Source organism: Anomaloglossus baeobatrachus, chromosome 3, assembly GCF_048569485.1.
Source record: "Anomaloglossus baeobatrachus isolate aAnoBae1 chromosome 3, aAnoBae1.hap1, whole genome shotgun sequence".
Taxonomy (NCBI): domain Eukaryota; kingdom Metazoa; phylum Chordata; class Amphibia; order Anura; family Aromobatidae; genus Anomaloglossus; species Anomaloglossus baeobatrachus.
Window position 1 is genome coordinate 189,232,875 of NC_134355.1, and position 19,434 is coordinate 189,252,308.

Below are 19,434 nucleotides of genomic sequence, written 5' to 3' on the forward strand. Positions count from 1 at the left end.
CAGTGGAGATGCTGGGGAAGGTGGAGGCGGGCGTTCTTTTCCCGCTCCTGCATACACTCCACCCCCAGTCTCGCACATCAAGTCGACCCAGCACAGGCGACACCTTTTTTTCTCTGTAACGCCGCCCTCTTCACATGTCTTCAGCAGCATCTTGGGGCCAGCACCTCCCCTCTTTGGACGGCGTACTCTGTACTTCTTTTTCTTCGCCGGCCAACTCAGGGTTCTTCGCTTGGCGCCAATTCTTTGCGCGCTCGCGTGTATTCGTGAAGACGGCGGCCATCTTACCGCCGTCTTGTGCCTGGTCCAACGCCTTAGGCACCACTTGGTCTTCACATTCAGGGATCGGGACCCCCTGCAGATAATCCGGATCCTGCCGACTACGCCACATGTAACGGGGTGCCAGGGGTGCCTCGGGGGGTGTAGTCGTGGCCCCTTTGTATGCCAGGCTAACCCCCGGCTCCACCGTCACTATTGGGACAGGGGATTGTTCTGTGGGGCAGAGTGTGGTGGAAGAGAGCACGCTGTCAGTCGCAGGAAGACTTTGCAGGCGGAGAGCAGTTGAACCAAACGACATGTTTATTGCACAGAGTGTTACAACAGACTCACTGCACGGATCTTGTAATACGCAGTCACACTTCCTGCCGGGAAAAGCTTTTCTTATCGTCTCCTCTCTTTGGGGGGATGTGCCCGGCTACTCCACTTCACCTGAGCTCCCACTCCGGCTACCACAGACTTGACCCACCCAACTCTGTTTCACCATAGAGGACACTTTCTCTTTCCTTTTCCTTCGCTAGCTGTCGGCTTGGCTCCCACACTCTGCCCCCATTGCTCTTTCTCCCCTGTCCCGGACTCGACTGCCTCAAACTCACACTTTCTTCCTTACAACACTTTCTCTCCCTCCCCCTTCTGCTGCCGGCTCCTCCTTTCTCCTGCACTGTTTCTATGGGGACAGCCGTCCCACCCGGCCACTAGGGGAAACCCATCTACACTGTACAAATGCAGTAAAACACAATTAATCATTAACATTAACAGCTTTATCTACCCCAGCGTGGGGTATCTTCAGGGGGGGAAACTGCGCCTCCTTGTAAGGGGTCCGTCCACCCCTTACACAAACACAGACCCTGAACACGGACTTCTCAGGGAAGTCTGTTTTACTGTTCAGGTTTGGCCACACGAATAAAAAAAAATGTAAAAAAAAATTTAACCGGATGCAAATGGGGATGATAGTCAACTGCGCGGCTGTCATACTGCTTTCGGATCCACTCATTAACTCTCATGCATATTCACCGGTTCCCCTGTCCACCCTCTGTGACAGCTTCTGTGATTGGTTGCACTCAGAGTGCCAGCATACCGGCATTTGTGATTGGTTGTGAGGTGCAAAAAATAAATAAATAATTAGAGGAAATGGCATAGGGCCCCCCATATATTGATTCAAAGCACAAATAAAGCAGACGACTACAGGCTGTAGCCCCCAGCTGTGTGCGTTATCTTGGTTGTGTATCAAAATATGAGGGACCTCATGCGGCTTTTTTTCAATTAATTAAATAAATAATTTAAAACGAACATTGTGCTGCACCCTCAATTTGGGAGCAACCAAATACTCAATGTGTGCACATAGCCTAAGCCGGCAATCTGGCATTGATTTCAATAACTTCACCAGAAGTGAGGTCACTGAGTTCAATGAGTTCACCAGAGGTCAGTTCACCTGAATTCACAGCTGGGATACAATGGGAAACCCAGCTGTGACGTCAGGTGAACTCATTGATGTCACCGCTCACAGCTGCGGCTCTATCAGTTTGTCCCTGTCGTCGCAGTTCGTGGTCACGTTTTATAATGTGACCCCAAACTTCATATAAGTCATTTGGAACATGAACTGGGTGCTGTAAAATGGACATAGTAAGGGTTAGGGGGGCTGCACCTGGAATCAAAATGGGTGTAGGACAATTGCCATGCAAACAAAGGCATTGATAACCAAACCAGGTAAGCAGCCCTCAGCTGTCTAATTTATCTTGGCTGGTTATCAAACATAGAAAGGATCTTACACCATTTTTTTCAAATGATTTCTTTAAATAATTAAAAAAAATCTGCTTGGGGTTCCCCCTATTTTTGATATTCAGCCAAGGTAAATCAGACAATTGGGGGTTAGTATTTTCAGACTGGAAATACCCATGGTTATTAGGCACTCTGCAGCCAGGGGTAAAACTTTTGAGGTGGATGTCAGCTGTGAATTGACAACAAGCATCAAGCCCAAGGGTTAGTAATACTAGCTGTCAATTCACAGCTGACATCAACCTCAAAAGTATTACGCCGATTGCCACCGCAACAGGGCAATTAGAAAGAGCAGGACAAAGGCCCCAGAATTGGTGCATCTAATGGATAAGCCACTTTTGGGGTGGCTGCGGACTGCTTCTTTGAGGCTGGGAAGGACAAAATAACTATGGGCCTTTCTAGCCTGATAATAGCATACCCCAGGCTGTCTGTTTTACCATGGATGGTTATCAAAAATATGGGGTACATCACGTCATTTTTTTTTTCATTATTTTAATAAATAATTTTTTAGCAGACAGTGGGGGCTGCACCCCACAGCTGTCTGCTTTACCTTTGCTGGTTATCAAAATAGGGGGGACCCCTTATAATTTTTTTATTTTGTTTATTTTTTTATTTTGTTAACAGCAGCATACAGGCATTGTCCCCATGCCGAAATGCTTGTTGATTGGCTGCGCTGCAGCCTTTCAATTAACTTTATTAGCATACGAACAAAACCCGAACTTCCATGAAAAGTCCGTGTTCGAGCCAAGGACACCAGATGTCTAGTACAAACCCTGAACTTTCTCATTTGGGTTTGCTCATCCCTATTAGCAACACATCAGGGCATCAAGATCTAATTTTTAAATTATCTATAAATATGTTTGTAGCATGATGAAGGAAAGAAGAGTGACAAGAGGAAATACATGCAAACATGCGGAGTACATACAAACAAAATAATTAGGACATATTTTAAAAAATGACAGCATTCAGGGGCGGACATGTCATTGGTGCAGCTGCACATGGGCCTGAGAGGTAAAGGGGCCATATCTACCTCCAAAACTGAAGGAATTCTGCATTATGATGAATTATTGGGCTGCAAAGGGCCCATGTATTGTTCTTGCACAGGGGCCCTTTTCTGTCTGTGTCCGTCAGTCTGTGGCAGCATTCATTACCTGAATCCACAATGCTCGAGTGCAAATGCTCATGTAAAGCCAGGTTGCCAATTACACGCATTATACTCCTTTGTATTTTCTGAGAATCCTTGCGGAGAAGGTATATTCTCTGCAGCAGCTGCAGACCTCCATTTGACACTATGCTTTCAGCATGGGTGGATATCTACGTTGTATATCATACAAACATTAATGAAAAACAAAGAAGTCAGGTAAGATTTTTATTTCACCAAACAACAATGGTAAATAATTGCTGTAAAACAGAATCAGTACTTTTATAAACAAAATATTAAACAGGTTTTCATTTTACTAAATTATGGGATATGTAGAATTTTGCAAGCACTTTCATTGCTCTAATGCAGCTAATATAGAAAAAAAACCCTTACAAGTTAAATTATTTTCTAGTTTAACTTCTCAGAAATTTTCAGATATTTGCTTGTTGTCATTGAAAGGAAACATTGGATTGTATGGAAACAATAGTGTTGTAAGATGCTAAGGACTTCTAAATAGTGATGGGTGAATAGAATCTATTAGTGTTCAGATTGTGATGTGCGAACCCCCCGATGTTCGTGGTGTTCGGGAGCCTCACCCGAAGATTTTGTAAAGTTCATGTTCGGGGTCGGAGATAAAACGAACTTGTGTCAGAACCCCGAACTTGGACTTTACATTTATGGGATGGGGCGGGGGAGCTGTAAAATAAAGAATATACCGTATTTTTCGGACTATAAGACGCACTTTTTTCCCCCCAAATGTTGGGGAAAAGTGGGGGGTGCGTCTTATAGTCTGAATGTAGGGCTGCAGGGAATGAGGGTGCTGAGGTGGAGCGGGTCATCGACGGCACGAGCAGGCTGTAGCAGCCTTGCGTGACCACGTAGACCCGCTCATTTAATATGCACGCCCACCATCTCTCAGCGCTGAAGCCGGCGCTGACAGGTGGGCGGGATGATGGGCGGGGAATGCGCGCATATTAAGCAGCCTCCCCACATGATCACCCCTGGCAGCTACAGCCTGGAGTGATCATGTGCGGCTGTATTCACTGCCCCCGCGCATCATCATCAGCGCGGGATGCAGTGAATCAGTATAACTCACCGGCCACGATCCCTGCAGCACCACGATGTCCTCCTGTCTGTGCCGGCGGCGGAGGTGTGGAGACTAGCGGTGCGCCCAGCGATGACGTCATCACTGTGCGCACGTGTCCACATGCAGCCACTGCCGGCACAGACAGGAGGACATCGCGATGCTGCAGGGGAACGGTGACGGCTCCACACAGATCAGCAGCGCTGCTGCTGACACAGACGGAGGAGGAGCGATGCTGCAGGGAGTGAGGTAAGGTAAGTATGAACGTTTATTTTTTTTTTATGTGCCACAGGATGCGGGCCGTATACCAGGATGCGGGCATATAGCAGGATGGGGGTATATTATGAGCAGGATGAGGGTATATTATAAGCAGGATAGGGGTATATGAGCAGGATGGGGGTATATGAGCAGTATGGAGGTATATAGCAGGATGGGGCCATATGCCAGGATGGGGTATGTAGCAGGATGCGGCCATATGCTAGCATGACGGTATATAGCAGGATGGGGGCTATACCAGGATAAGGGACATATACTGTATATACAAGGCAGTAGGATTATTACCAGGCTGGGTGGGGTACCTTAGTAGAGAATTTGGGGACATTACCCCCATAACAGTGTCAGCATCAGATCCTGGCCCCATAACAGTGTGTCATGACCACATTTTTTGCTTAAAATTTATTTTCCTATTTTCCTCCTCTAAAACTAGAGTGCATCTTATGGTCCGGTGCGTCTTATAGTCCGAAAAATACGGTATTTAATAATAAACATTGTCATTATACTTACCGTTCCCGCGACGCGTCCTGCAGACTCTGTCTCCAGACCCCTTCTGCTTCCGGGTCCGATCATTACTGTGCCCTCGGTTAACCACCACTGACTACAGGACCTTCCATGATGTCATAGCCATGTGACCAGTCTGGTGTGAATGTTGTATTACCTCGTGGGTTACAGATTGGTCACATGGCTATGACATCATGGAAGGTCCTGTAGTCAGTGGTGGTTACCCGGGGGTACAGCTGACCGCCCTTCAGCTATGCACTCGGGTGAAGTCTCTGACAGTTCTCAGCTGAGTCTGTGTGAGCAGACCTGTGTTTGTTTTCTCGCATAGATGTAGCAGAGCTGAAGATGCTCACCCACCTTTGGACTATGTCGGAGTTTTTTTTTGGGTAATAAAGATGGAGTCCTAAATGTCTTCTGTTTTATTTATAATTCTTAATTCTCTGTGTTGTTGTTTTATTTTACTGTTAAAATGACAGACAATCACGGACGCTGTCACAGAGTGGGTGTCTGTGATTGGATGCTGGAATAATCTGAAATCAGCCTATACATTCTAGCATCTAGAATGTATGGGCAGATTCAAGGTTTCAAGGTTACTTCAACAGATGATCACAGATGCCCATTTTGCGTGACAGCGTCTGTGTTTGGTTGTTGGGTCCCTCACACATACAGTAGTGTAAAAATAAATAACTAAAAAAATGACGTAGCGCTCCGCAGTATTTTTGATTCTCAGCACAGATAAAGCAGACAGCTATGGGCTGCCAACCCCATCTGCCTGGCTTTACCTTGCCTGGCAATCAAAATACAGGAAGCCCATTAATTTTTTTTTTTAATTATTGAAAAAAAAAATAATAAAATAAAAAATGTGTGGGCTCCCATTATATTTTGATCGCCAGTCAGGTAAAACCAGGCAGCTGGGGGCTGGGATTCTCAGTGTGGTAAGGCCCAAGCGTTCTGGGCCCCTCAGACTAAAAACCGCAGCCTCCCCTGGAAATGGTGCGTTGTTTCTTAGTACTATTTCCAGGCGCTTTACCCGGCTCGTTCAGCGGCCCTGATGGTGGTGGCACGCTAGGTAATAAAGGGGTTAATACCAGCTTTGTATTCTTAGCTAGTACGAAGCGAGAAGCAGAGAGAGTAATGTCAGCTCTGCTTCATCACTCTGTACAGACAAGTGACTCTACAGAGTGAGAAGCAGGCTGACACTGAGGGTATGATTCCACTTGCGTATGACTAGTGCGAGTCTGGCATTGCATCACTCCACACGGTGCACACTCTCCTGACAGGATCGCCTCAGCTGCATGGAGATACATGCAGCCGACCCACTCCTGTCGGGAAAGTGTGCGCCGTGCTGGGTGATACTAATACGAGATTCGCACAGTGACAGTCAAAGTTCAATCGAGTTCATAAGCCATGGACTCGGATGAATCCTGACGTCACCATGAACACGGCCGATAACAGCCGAAGACTGCCGAGTGACAGCAGTGCAGTGAATACCCCCGGAAGTAAATGATCGGACCCGGAAGCAGAAGCAGCCGGGAGACAGTGGCTGAGCGGGTCTGCAGGACACGATGAGGGACCTGCAAGTATAATCATAATGTATTTTATTAATGTGCTTGTTTTTACAGCCCCTGGACCCGAACTGGACTCGAACTGTAACACGAGCTTCCCAGGAAAGCTCATGTTCGGGATCGTGTGTACGAACATTGTGTTTGGTACGGACCCTGAACTTTACAGTTCGGGTTCACCCATCACTAGTAATGAATCCCAAAGTACTATTCCAGTATGCATCAGGAATAACACACCTAATGCAAGTCAATGGGGATCGGAACATTTTTTTTGTCGTGCGAAATACTGGAATAGTAGTAGGTTGTCGGTAAGCATTATCCAAACATGAATAGTCACTATTCGCCCATCACTACTTCTAAATAGTGCATGATGCATCTTATATTTGCCTCCAATTCCTAGGTGCTAGGTATGTTATACACAGTTTTGTTCTTATCCAATCAGTCAGTTGTATATTGCTGTAAATTAGTCAATTACAAATACAGTAGGTGTACATTACCCTAGAGTGTTTCAATAAAGCCTGTAGGCTATACACTTCCAGTTTCTCTGATGGAACAGAACTGAGACTTTCAGCATATGGTAGCCCATTCCCACCAAAGCACCACAATCCTCTCTGAAAAAGAAATATAGTTACTGAATTATTGAACATTCAGAGCTGAGACAAAGATTTTCAGGTAGATTTCATATGAAATCTGCCTTATAAACAAAAGCAAAAGTAAAATATCACCCAGGAGTGAAGGGCTCTAATCAGTATAGTACCAAGTTTATTCAGAGTGGAAAATGCCTGCAAAATGGTTGCTCTTCTCGACGTCTTTGGAAATGTGAAGCAGATAAAAGACGTTTAAACACTGAACAGCAACGTTTTGAATGGAAATGCATGTTTTCATTAATTTGAGTATTTTGTGGGAGCCTTTTCAGGCAGGTTTTGGAGTTGACCCACCTAAAGAAGACATCATGTACATATACATTTAAAGGAGTTGTGCACTACTAGGACAACCTCTTCTTATTTCCCATATTTGGCCCGATTAAAATAAAAAAAATTATGCTCAACTCTATAGGTGCCAGCACTCGCGTTCCTGGGGCTCATGTCCGGTTGTGACGTCATGCGAGCCCTGTGCCCAATCACCGCTGGCTTCTCACTCTCCACCTTCGGACATATTTTTAATTAACAGGAAATGAATGGCAGCCGCAGCTCTCACTTCCTGTTGATTATTCATATGTTCAAAAGCGGGTAGAGAGAATCACAACCTCATATGAGCCCCGGGAATGCGAGAGCTAGCCCTCCAGAACAGGACAGGCATGGGAGGCGAGAATAAGCTTTTTTATAGTAGAATTAGATAATTGTATAATATTTGGATGTGCAGTCCATGTGTTTTTCTACAAATTATACTAACATCACTTTATATGTTTATTTGTAACCTCAACTTCTGGATCAAAAAGCCCTAGTTGTTTCTGCAATATGGCCTCTTTTGCACTAGCTCTGAAGCTCTAGATGGTATTAGCATGTGTGCAATTTCACAAAAATGATAACACAAAGCAAGTTCAGGAGGAGAAGATGATGTTCTAACTACTTGGTCAAAGGCAAATGTATAGAGCGTAATCACTTCCAGTGAAATATGGTGACTCCAAAGCAACAGTGACTGGTTTCAAGAGAGTACTCAGCTACATTTTAACTATAAAATTTAAAAATTACTATTTCTTAGTAGTTTAGAACTGTAGAAGAAAAACAAACTGGGCAACTCCTTCAAGAACCATAAAAAGGAATATGACTAGAGCTGGGCGGACTCACAGAAAACCTGCTGTCTTTTTAAAAAAAAAATCTGGATCCGGTCCGGAATCCGGCCCCAATATAAGTCTATGGGAATCAGAATCCGGAGATTAAAAATGGTGGTAGAAAGGATAGAGGAATGGGAGCGCAAGCGGTGGACTTACCAAGGCTCCAGCATGAATGTACGCTGAATTCACTTCCTGGGCCGCTAATTACAGTCAGACGCACCCTCACCCTGAGTAGTAGCATGTCAGCTGACTGCATCCAATTGCTAGGACAGCCGGTAGGCGGGGAAAGCAGTGTAACTGAAGGAGCCCATACACTTTAGCATCTACCGTGAGCCTAGAATGTACGGGCTTCTTCCAGGTTAGTAAGCGTGACTGGCTTGGTTAGTGGGCGTAATGATGCTTCCTTTCGTCTAATATAATCATGCAAGGGAGTGCTTCGTCCCCCCTGCACTGTTCCTATCTGGGGGTCTCATCCCCCTTCTATTATAAACAACCCCTTACCCACGTGGAGTTAGAAAAACAATGTTTATTCAGGCTAGAAACATCAGACGGCATTTTGAACACACCTCTGTCACAAAAAGGGTCCTCCCTCCCCATATTTTTTTTTAATTTAAATAAATAATTTAAACAAACGACATGCGGTTCCCCCCCAATTTTAATACCCAGCCAAGATAAAGCCCCACAGCTGGGGGCTGGTATTCTCAGGCTGGGGGCACCCAGCCTAAAAGTATCAGCCTCCAGCTGCCCAGAATTGTTGCATCCATAGATGTGACAAACCCAGTGCTTTACCAGCTCTTCCAGATTGCCCTGGTGCGGTAGCAATCGGGGTAATGAGGGGATAATAGCAGCCCACAGCTGCTACTAAAACCCTAGATTAGTGATGTCAGCGTCTATGACACCTGGCATCATTAATCTGTAAGTACAAGTAAGAGTGGTACACAGGGAGCCAGGAGTTGTAGATATAAAAAAAGGCGGGCTCTGAGTAACTTCTCTGAGGCACTGTCCCCCTCCCTCTTCTCCACTCCTGTGTCTCGGGGAAGGGAACCGGAATGTCCCCACTATATACAGTACCTCTACGAGGCAATGTCAGGGCCTCCAGGGAATCAGAACTGTCACTCCTCACTGTTGCACTCAGGGCACCTGCTCGCCCCCCTCCTCAGATGTATTGTATCATTCTCTGCAGGGGCTCTGCTCACCACAATTACACTCCAGGACTTTCCCTCCTCCACGTGTGCTTTCCAGGAGACCAGGCCTTCACAGGGTGAGTAGCACCAGCGTTCCTCCTCTTCCTCCCGTTCAGCTGATGTTCCCACTCGGTACCTCACTTCAGCCAGAGGTCTTCTAGCTGTCCCTAGATGCAGATTTCAAATCCAGGGGGGTCACAGAATCCAGTAAACCGGCAATGTGTGCAGGAGCCAAGCTAAAGTGATTACTCTCTGCTCTGTGTCCAGGCTGCCATAGTTTTATTTATTTTTATACCTCGATACTGACCCCCATACAGCGTCTGTTAGTGAATGCAGGCAAACACTGTTACACAGGCTGGGGACATGTCTGACTGCAATCAATCACAGTAGGACAGGACAGTCGGTGGGCAGGGAAAGCCGTGTGTATGTGATGAGCCTAATGCGCGGCACAGGAAGTGAATGCGCGACCTGGAAGCAATGTGCCACCATGATGGAGCCTGGGTAACTGGGTAAGTTTTCTTTATTTTTCCTTTTTTTTTCCCCCCCAAATTCCCCAGTGCCGAATCCGGATCAAACACCTGGAATCCCGGGCCTGGCACCCAGGCATCTTTGAAACCGCACGGATCCAGACTTTTACAGTACGGGTCCGCCCAGTCCTAAATATGATTAAATAGTTTCTACTCTAAGCCTACATAAAAAACTGAACTAGTAGACACAAAAAGGAAGCAAGCTAGTAGAGGTAGGCCATAAGTTCCAGTTGTATTTCCTCAAGGAGAATAAGTATCCTTTATCTGTCATAATTAAGAAACTTTGTTCTCACCAATGTAAATTAAGCCCTTATGCACTATAGATGATGAGTTCACCTTAGTACTGTGCACAAGTCCAGAAACTCCACATCACCCTGCCATTACTATAAAGACTGTCATTGGATTATGAAGAAATCACTTCTTTATTAAAACCGCTAAAAACGTTAAAAAAATCGTATCAGAATTTAACTAATTTTGCTGACATATTTCAGACCAATTTTTTTCTTTACAGATAGATACTGAATTCTCAGACTACTTTGACGGTTCAGACACCTGTTTAAAAGGTGCCAACATTTTTAAATTGTTTTGTGAAAAAAAGACTATTTACCATTTAGTAATTTCTTTGATGCTCTAATCATTTGATACTAATGGAAAACAGACCTCAATTGTAGAAAATGTATAAATTAGAAACATAATGTAAATATGCTCACTTACCCTTTGGGCTACAAGGGAATGACTGCTCTCTCTCAATGCCAATGATGTAAAATACTTTATGCACTGGTCAAGTTCTGTATGTGGAAGGGAGGACAGTAACTGGCGGACCTCATCCTCTATTGAATAATTCTGTAACAAAGGGTGATAAAGAATAAAATAATATATGGAATAGAGAATATAAGAATATGAGACTTTATATAACATTGAATTTAATATAATGATTTAAAAAATGGAATCTGGTTGCTGCAGTCATGTGATGGATTTGGTCTTCTCTAATTCATCTGGAAAGTTGTTTTGCCGCTGTTATTTGATGGTTGATTCTTTCCACGGACATACATTGGTGAGTGGACTTCTCCGTATGAGCGCAGTGTCACCCTGCCCCCATCACTGATTAACAGCTTTCTGTGTACACTGTGCATAGGTAGAACGCTGCTAATAATTGTTGCTGCCATGTTATACAGAGCTCATGAATATGGAGGGCTACATGGCAGCAGGTTTATTAGTCCTCCAGAGATAATTTAATGATGATAAAACAGTGTTTAAAACAGTGATTTATTAAACTACAGCAACCAGCCTAGTAAGGGATAGATCAATGGAATCAAGGTCTCTGTCTCTACAGCTGGGGGAGACAACGAATTTTCCAAGGGGCCACATGAGAGACTGTGACTATTGTGGAGGACCAGAGTAATAGTCTTAAAATAATTTTGCTTAATAATAATGTTAGTTATTTCCATTATTGAATTTTCATTTTTTCCTCAACTTCATCCAAGAGCCATAGCTTTTGTATTTTTCCCACAGAGCCTTATGAGGACTTGTTTATTGTATTAGAAACATTTTTTTTTTATTTTATTTTTTCACTTTTCACTGTATTTTTTAGTCCTCTTAGGTGACCTGAACCTGCAGTGGTCTGATCGCTTGTGGTACATTCAGCAACACTATGGTACTGCTCTGTATAACACAACTCATGGTCTCCTATGAGGCTGGCGTTCACAGGAGAACTGTCATCACAGGCACAAGAATCTTCAGTAGACCCCCAGCTGTCACAACAGCCCATGAGCGTCCCGCAATCGTGTCAGAGAGGTGCCGATGGGCTGTTAGAACAGTGCACCCCCTGCTGGTGTACTGTAAATGCCATTATCAGAGTTTGACATCAACATTTAACAGGTTAACAGCCTTGGGTGAAGCTCTGCTCCCCATACATCTAGAAGAGGCACATAATAGCTAATTATCACAGCTATCATCTGCTGAGAAAGATGCAGGCTCGGCGTTTGAGCCAGTATCAAACTCTTGGAGTCACAAAGGGTGAACAATTACTATTTTATTTTACTATTAATTACCATTTAATATTGAGCAGAATTAAGATTGCTGACTTGCTCCTATTGCTAATACATTCTATGATAGGGCTTATTGTAACTTATATTCTTATCAGTAGCAGATAATGAAAACCATATAACTTACTGCTTAAAGTGTAATAATCATATGAGCCTGTTATTCAGTCCTTGTACCATGATCAACAGCTCCTCCACATACATGGTGTGGTGCATGGGAAACTGTTTTCAGCCCTTTGGCTCCCCTGGTCTGCAGGCAGACAAGAATAACCAAAGGTGGCCAGCGGGACGCAGTTTGCCCAGGTCTACTTCGCATCATGATTATTTCAGATTATGTGGGAAAAACCTCCTGGTAACGATTCTCTTTAGGCCCTGTGCACACGCTGCTGTTTTTGATGCAGTTTTTTTTAACACTGCATCAAAATCTGCATGCCTCTCCTGAAGCCAGCAAAGTCTATAGAATTGTAGATTTGCTGTTCACATGGTGCATTTTTTTTCCTTGCGGTTTTGGTGCAGATTTTGATGCAGAAAAAAATCTGCAGCATGTCATTTATTGGTCAGGTTTAGCAGCGTTTTTTCACCCATTGCCTTCAATTCATTGATTTTCTTGATGGCCCAAAAAAACACACCAAAATCGCATCCAAACCGGATGCGGTTTTGACACGGTTTTTTACCACAGCATACAAATCTGGTGCAGAAAATCCTCAACTACTTAGAAATTAATCAGAGCAAAAGCATTGTTTAAAACTGATCTCGGGTCTCCTTGACAGAATTCAACATTCTTATATATACTGTATGTATGAGGGTGTTGAACTTGGTGATGAAGTGATGTTGAAGGACCTGTGGTGTAATCAATTACAATGCGGAGGACTGAACCAAACAAAAAAAACACCCCTATGACTAAAAACTAAGGTATTAACTGCAGTCACCTAAACATATAAAGTATTTTTTTAAAATAAATACATAGATTTTTTTTTTTTTTTTAAAAACCATGTTAGTGATGCACATTACATCATTTAAAACACATTGGGGGCCGTTTAATATAAAAAAATAACAAGACAGATTCAGTCAATTAGCAAATTACTAGAACCTTGAAGGTATACTCAAGTGCAGTCATGAAAATCATCAATTGCTATGATGACACTGCTTCTCATGAGACCCACCCCTGGAAAGGAAGGCCAAGAACTACCTCGTATGCAGTGGATAAGTACAACAGAATCACCAAGCCACGGCCCCCCCGAGGAAGAAACACGAAACGTGCGCGTCGGGGCACGTTACCCCAGACATCCAACCTGACATGGGTGTTATAACATTTAAGCCTGCTTTACACGTTGCAATTTCACATACGATATCGTATGCGATTTACAACGCCCCCATCGTATGTGTGGCACGTTCAATTTGTTGAACGTGACGTACAAACGATTAACCCCCATCACACGCACTTACCCATCCAAACGACCTCGATGTGGGCGGCGAACGTCCACTTCCTGGAGTGGGAGGGACGTTCGGCGTCACATCAACGTCACGCGGCAGCCGGTCAATAGAAGCGGAGGGGCGGAGATGAGCAGGACGTAAACATCCCGCCCACCTCCTTCATCCGCATTACCGGCCGGGAGCCGCAGGACGCAGGTAAGATCTGTTCACCGTTCCCGGGGTGTCACACACTGCGATGTGTGCTACCCCGGGTATGATGAACAATCTGACGTTCAATTCATGAGGAATGAACGACGTGCGTGCGATGAACGTTTTACCGTTCAATCGCAATCGCACGTAGCTGTTACCTTACGATGCCGGATGTGCGTCACTTATGATGTGACCCCGCCAGCACATTGTAAGATACATTGCAGCGTGTACAGCGGGCTTTAGTTACTTGGTGACTCGGAGGTTCATCTTCTTGATTATACTGATTTATGGTTACAGGGTAACCGAGTAACTGATGTATTACTATATCTCTGTGGGATGTTATTTACGCACTGTGTGTGGTTATATAGCCTCATGAGTTTTTGATTAAATATATGAGAGTATAGGCTGCTTTACATGGTACGACCGATTGTGCGATTTCACAATCGATCGTACCCGCCCCCGTCCTTTTTGCGTCACGGGCAAATCGCTGCCCGTGGCGCACAAAGTCGGTAACCCCCGTCACACATACTTACCTCTCGTGTGACCTCGCTGTGGGCGGCGAACGTCCACTTCCTGGAGTGGGAGGGACATTCGGCGTCACAGCGATGTCACACGGCCGCCGGCCAATAGAAGCGGAGGGGCAGAGATGAGCAGGATGTAAACATCCCGCCCACCTCCTTCCTTCCACATAGAGCCGGCGGCTGACGCGGGAGGCAGATACGCGATGTTAATCGCTCCCGTGGTGTCACACGGAGCGACGTGTGATGCCACGGGAACGATGAACAACCGTCGCCCGATTTCAGGACCGATATTATGGAACCTAGCGAGCAGTACACGACTCACGATTTGTGAGCGATACTACGTCGCTAGGAGGTGTCACACAGGCCGGCATCGCCAGCGATGCCGGATGTGCGTCACAAAAACCGTGACCCCGACGATCTATCGCACGATAGATTGTCTGGTGTAAAGCAGCCTTATGGCTGATATGCTGGGACATATTAACCCCGCTGTGCTGTGTTAACAATGTATCCACGGGTGATGATTAATTAAACCAACTTAGACCTGTCATGTTGTACTATCGGTGTTTTTCCTAGGGACTTCCCATGTTCACCTGATGTTTACATAATGTATTTAAATTATTGTATCTACCACTTGCTGTGAGAATTTACTTTAATAAAATTTCTTTCTACTTTTGCAAGAAGGTCTGATTTGAATTATTATTAAGCTATTATGTAGCTAAATCTACAAAAAATCCCCCTGGTTCTCTTGTTCTCTAGAATTACCAAGCCTTAAAAATTGCAAATTGACAGCACATCATATAACAGCCCTCATAAATGATGCACATATATAACATAGCAGACACATCTCACCATGTACTGTCTGAGAGAAGAAGGCTTTTATGGTAGAAATACTGTAAATAAGTCACTATTGAGGACTAGGCACAAGAGACCTGATAGGGTCAAGCAACACAAGGACTGGATATGGGATAAGTGAAAATGTATATAGTGATTTGATTAGTCAAAAAGTGATATGTTTGGTACCAACTGCCATGTCTTTGTGAGACACAGAAAAAAATGAGCAGATGGTTTCTACATTGTGGTGCCCACAGTAAAGGATTGAGGGGAAGTTTGATGGTGCGGGGATGCATCGCTGGTGATGCTGTTAATAATTCATTTCAATCTTAAGGCATATTACCCAGCAGGTCTACAACAACATTCAGCAATGACATGCCTTCTCATCTGGTTTGTACTTAGTGGGACCAAGGTTTGTGCTGCAGTAGGACAATGACCCAAAACACAACTCCAGGCTATGTAAGGATTGTGTGACCAAGGGGTGAGGGATGGAGTGCTGCTTCAGATAACATGTCCTCCACAATCACCCAAACTCCTGCCAGTGTTTATGATTCTGTATGAATTGAACTGCAGAGTGAAGGCAAAGCAGCTAACTGGTGCTCAGCACCTCTTGGAACTTCTTCAATACTGTTAGAAACCATTCCAGAGGACTACCTGCCTTAGAGAATGCCTAAGGTGTGTAAAGTTGTCATCAGAGTAAAGGAGGTCAGGTACTTTGAGGAATTCAAGGCTATACACATAGTCTGGTTTGTTTCTTTATTCCTTGTTGCCATATGTGTTCTTTCGTGATTTTGATTTCTTCAGTCTGAATCTACAATGTGCACATTCTAATAGAGATAAGGAAAACCTCTGAATGAATAGGTGTATCTAAACATTACACCGGTACTGTAATTAAAGGCATATTAGATTTAAAAGCCTCAACTGAAAAAAGCAGAGTGGTGTTTTTGGTTAATCACAACCTATATGTCTGCATTCTTCTTTCCCACTTTTAAAGCTAAGAACAGGCATAATTTAAATCCCAGTATCATGGCTCTTATGCATAGATAGATGAACAACACCAAAAGAAATTAAAGCAGTGAGCCCAGTTAGATAAAACGTACAATGTTTATTTGTATAAAAACACAATAATAAAAGATATATAAGTACAGCACAAGTACAGGAGAAAATGGCAGGGTTCCCTGGTATATACTGACTATAACATAGAAATATGACCATATAGATGAAGGGTCTCAAACTCGGCTGGGTGTATGGGCTGCACATAGAAAAAAAAATTATTTGGGGGGCTGCATTCTTTGCATGGTTAAGTGACATTTTAGTGATTCCATGTCTTTTCTTCTATACACCTTTGGATCACTTTTTGTGAACATTTTTTGCTTGTTTATTAAAAAAAAACCTGCGCCTTTTTGTTACGTTTATATGTAAAAAAGCAATTTTAATGGTAAAACATTTTTTTATATCTTTCTTGTGCCCAGTAATAATGTACCCACCCTTGTGCCCAGTGTAATGTACCTATCCATCCGTGTGCCTTGTAGTAATGTGCCCATCTGTGTGCCCAGTAGTAATGTGCCCATCCTTGTGCCCAGTAGCATTATACCCATCCTTGTAGCATTGTGCCCATCCTTGTAGTATTGTGTCTAACCTTGTCCCCTGTAGTAATGTCCACCATTCTTGTGCCCAGTAGCATTGTGCCCATCTTTGTAGCATTGTGCCCATCCTGCAGCACTGTGCCCACCCTGTAGCATTGTACCCATCCTTGTAGCATTGTGCCCAAGTAGTAATCTCCCCAGTCCTCATCCTAGTTCCCTATTATGCCGTTCTTGACATACACACAAAAAAAAAAAAAGATTCTTCTAACCTTTCCTCCGTTTCCTCTGTTTTTTCTCAACTGCTTGTTGTGACCTGCAAACCCGTATATATCAGATGTCCCCGTGACGATCGCGGTACTATGCAGGGGGCCGGTGCCGGCAGGACTTTACTACACCTGATTCATTTGCGGTTAGGAGCTCTCTGCACTCTACCATTAACAGGCAAGCAGGTGATTTCATACAGCGATGTTATAGAAGGGAAAGAAAGCGCAAGAGGGTCTTACCCGGTATGAGGGTGAAAGGAAATAGGGAATGTTACACTCACCTGGTGAGGTTGTGCCAGTCACAACCCCTTATGATCGCTTGTGAGTGTCCTGGTGGTTCAGCAGTGGCCCCGTAAAGAAATATGGTATGTAGTTGAAAAAATAGAAAATGGGTTTATGCCGCGCGAAAAACCACAGATGCTGTATATTAAAAATGTCTCTTTTATTTCACAGTTCTACGCGTTTCTGGGACATCTCCGTCCCCTTCTTCAGGATAAAGAAATCATCAATGATGAACTACAGTAAATACCATACAGCGATGTTAATCCTGCTTGACATCGGTATAGTGCAGAGAGCTCTTTGCACGTGCTGTGACGCAAATGCATCAACTGTAGTAAAGCTCTGCCGGCGCCGGCCGACTACATAGTAACGTGATCGTCACGGGGTCTGCGGGCACTCGGGGCGCAACAAGCAGCCTCAGGGGCCACATGCAGCCCGCGGGCCGCATGTTTGAGACCTCTGACATAGATGGATACAGTCATATGAAAAAGTTTGGGCACCCCTATTAATGTTAACCTTTTTTCTTTATAATAATTTGGGTTTTTGCAGCAGCTATTTCAGTTTCATATATATAATAACTGATGGACTGAGTAATATTTCTGGATTGAAATGAGGTTTATTGTACTAACAGAAAATGTGCAATCCGCATTTAAACAAAATTTGACCGATGCAAAAGTATGGGCACCCTTATCAATTTCTTGATTTGAACACTCCTAACTACTTTTTACTAACTTACTAAAGCACTAAATTGGTTTTGTAACCTCATTGAGCGTTGAGCTTCATAGGCAGGTGTATGCAATCATGAGAAAAGGTATTTAAGGTGGCCACTTGCAAGTTGTTCTCCTATTTGAATCTCCTATGAAGAGTGGCATCATGGGCTCCTCAAAACAACTCTCAAATGATCTGAAAACAAAGATTATTCAACATAGTTGTTCAGGGGAAGGATACAAAAAGTTGTCTCAGAGATTTAAACTGTCAGTTTCCACTGTGAGGAACATAGTAAGGAAATGGAAGAACACAGGTACAGTTCTTGTTAAGCCCAGAAGTGGCAGGCCAAGAAATATATCAGAATCTTGTTAAAATTGAGGGTCGCATGGATTTATCAGCAGATTCTTGACAATAATGTGCAAGAATCAGTGACGAAGTTGAAGTTACACAGGGGATGGATATTTCAGCAAGACAATGATCCAAATCACCGCTCCAAATCTAATCAGTCATTCATCCAGAGGAACAATTACAATGTTCTGGAATGGCCATCCCAGTCCCCAGACCTGAATATCATTGAAAATCTGTGGGATGATTTGAAGCGTGCTGTCCATGCTCTGCAACCATCAAACTTAACTGAACTGGAATTGTTTTGTAAACAGGAATGGTCAAATATACCATCATCCAGGATTCAGGAACTCATTAAAAGCTACAGGAAGCGACTAGAGGCTGTTATTTTGCAAAAGGAGGATCTACAAAATATTAATGTCACTTTTATGTTGAGGTGCCCATACTTTTGCACCAGTCAAATTTTGTTTAAATGCGGATTGCACATTTTCTATTAGTACAATAAACCTCATTTCAATCCAGAAATATTACTCAGTCCATCAGTTATTACATATATGAAACTGAAATAGCTGTTGCAAAAACCCAAATTGTTATAAAGAAAAAAGGTTAACATTAATAGGGGTGCCCAAACTTTTTCATATGACTGTATGTAATAACAATTGGTTATTTTGTAGTTCATACATGAAAGCCTACAGTAATCACTTTTGTTAGTAAACAGCCATAAGTATAATATCTTTCATATATATACATAAAATGGGTCTATCAGGTATCTACAAAATGTAAATATCTATCTATATATATAATTGCCTTATTCTGTCTGTCTGTCTGTCTGTCTGTCTTGCTCCAAAATTGTGTCCTTACGGTGACAAACAGCGGATTGGCCGCTGGGCTCGCCATGGCCCCGTCCCCCCCACGGATTGGCCGCTCGCCTCGGCTCCGCCCCCTCGCACGGATTGGCCTCTCGCCCCGGCCCCCTGCACGCATTGGCAACTCGGCCACGCCCCGCTCCCCTCACGCATTGCACGCTCGCTCTGGCCTCGCCCCCCCGCACGCATTCCCCGAACCGACTCCCAGGTGAGTGCTGTACCCCCGGGAGTCCACATCAGCGTACGCCGGCGTACGCTGGTGTGGGCTCCCG

At 44.1% G+C, this 19,434-nt stretch overlaps 1 protein-coding gene across 1 annotated transcript in view; it reads right to left on the bottom strand.

Moving 5' to 3' along the window:
• The window catches only part of SERAC1 (serine active site containing 1), a 211,783-nt gene that overhangs the window by 108,130 nt on the left and 84,219 nt on the right, over window positions 1–19,434 (bottom strand). Inside the window, exons 8-10 of the mRNA XM_075338188.1 lie at window positions 10,813–10,941; window positions 7,111–7,224; window positions 3,201–3,363 (exon numbers count right to left, since the gene is read on the bottom strand). Of these exons, the coding sequence (XP_075194303.1) occupies window positions 3,201–3,363; window positions 7,111–7,224; window positions 10,813–10,941 (406 nt within the window). The remainder of the gene's footprint in view (window positions 1–3,200; window positions 3,364–7,110; window positions 7,225–10,812; window positions 10,942–19,434) is intronic.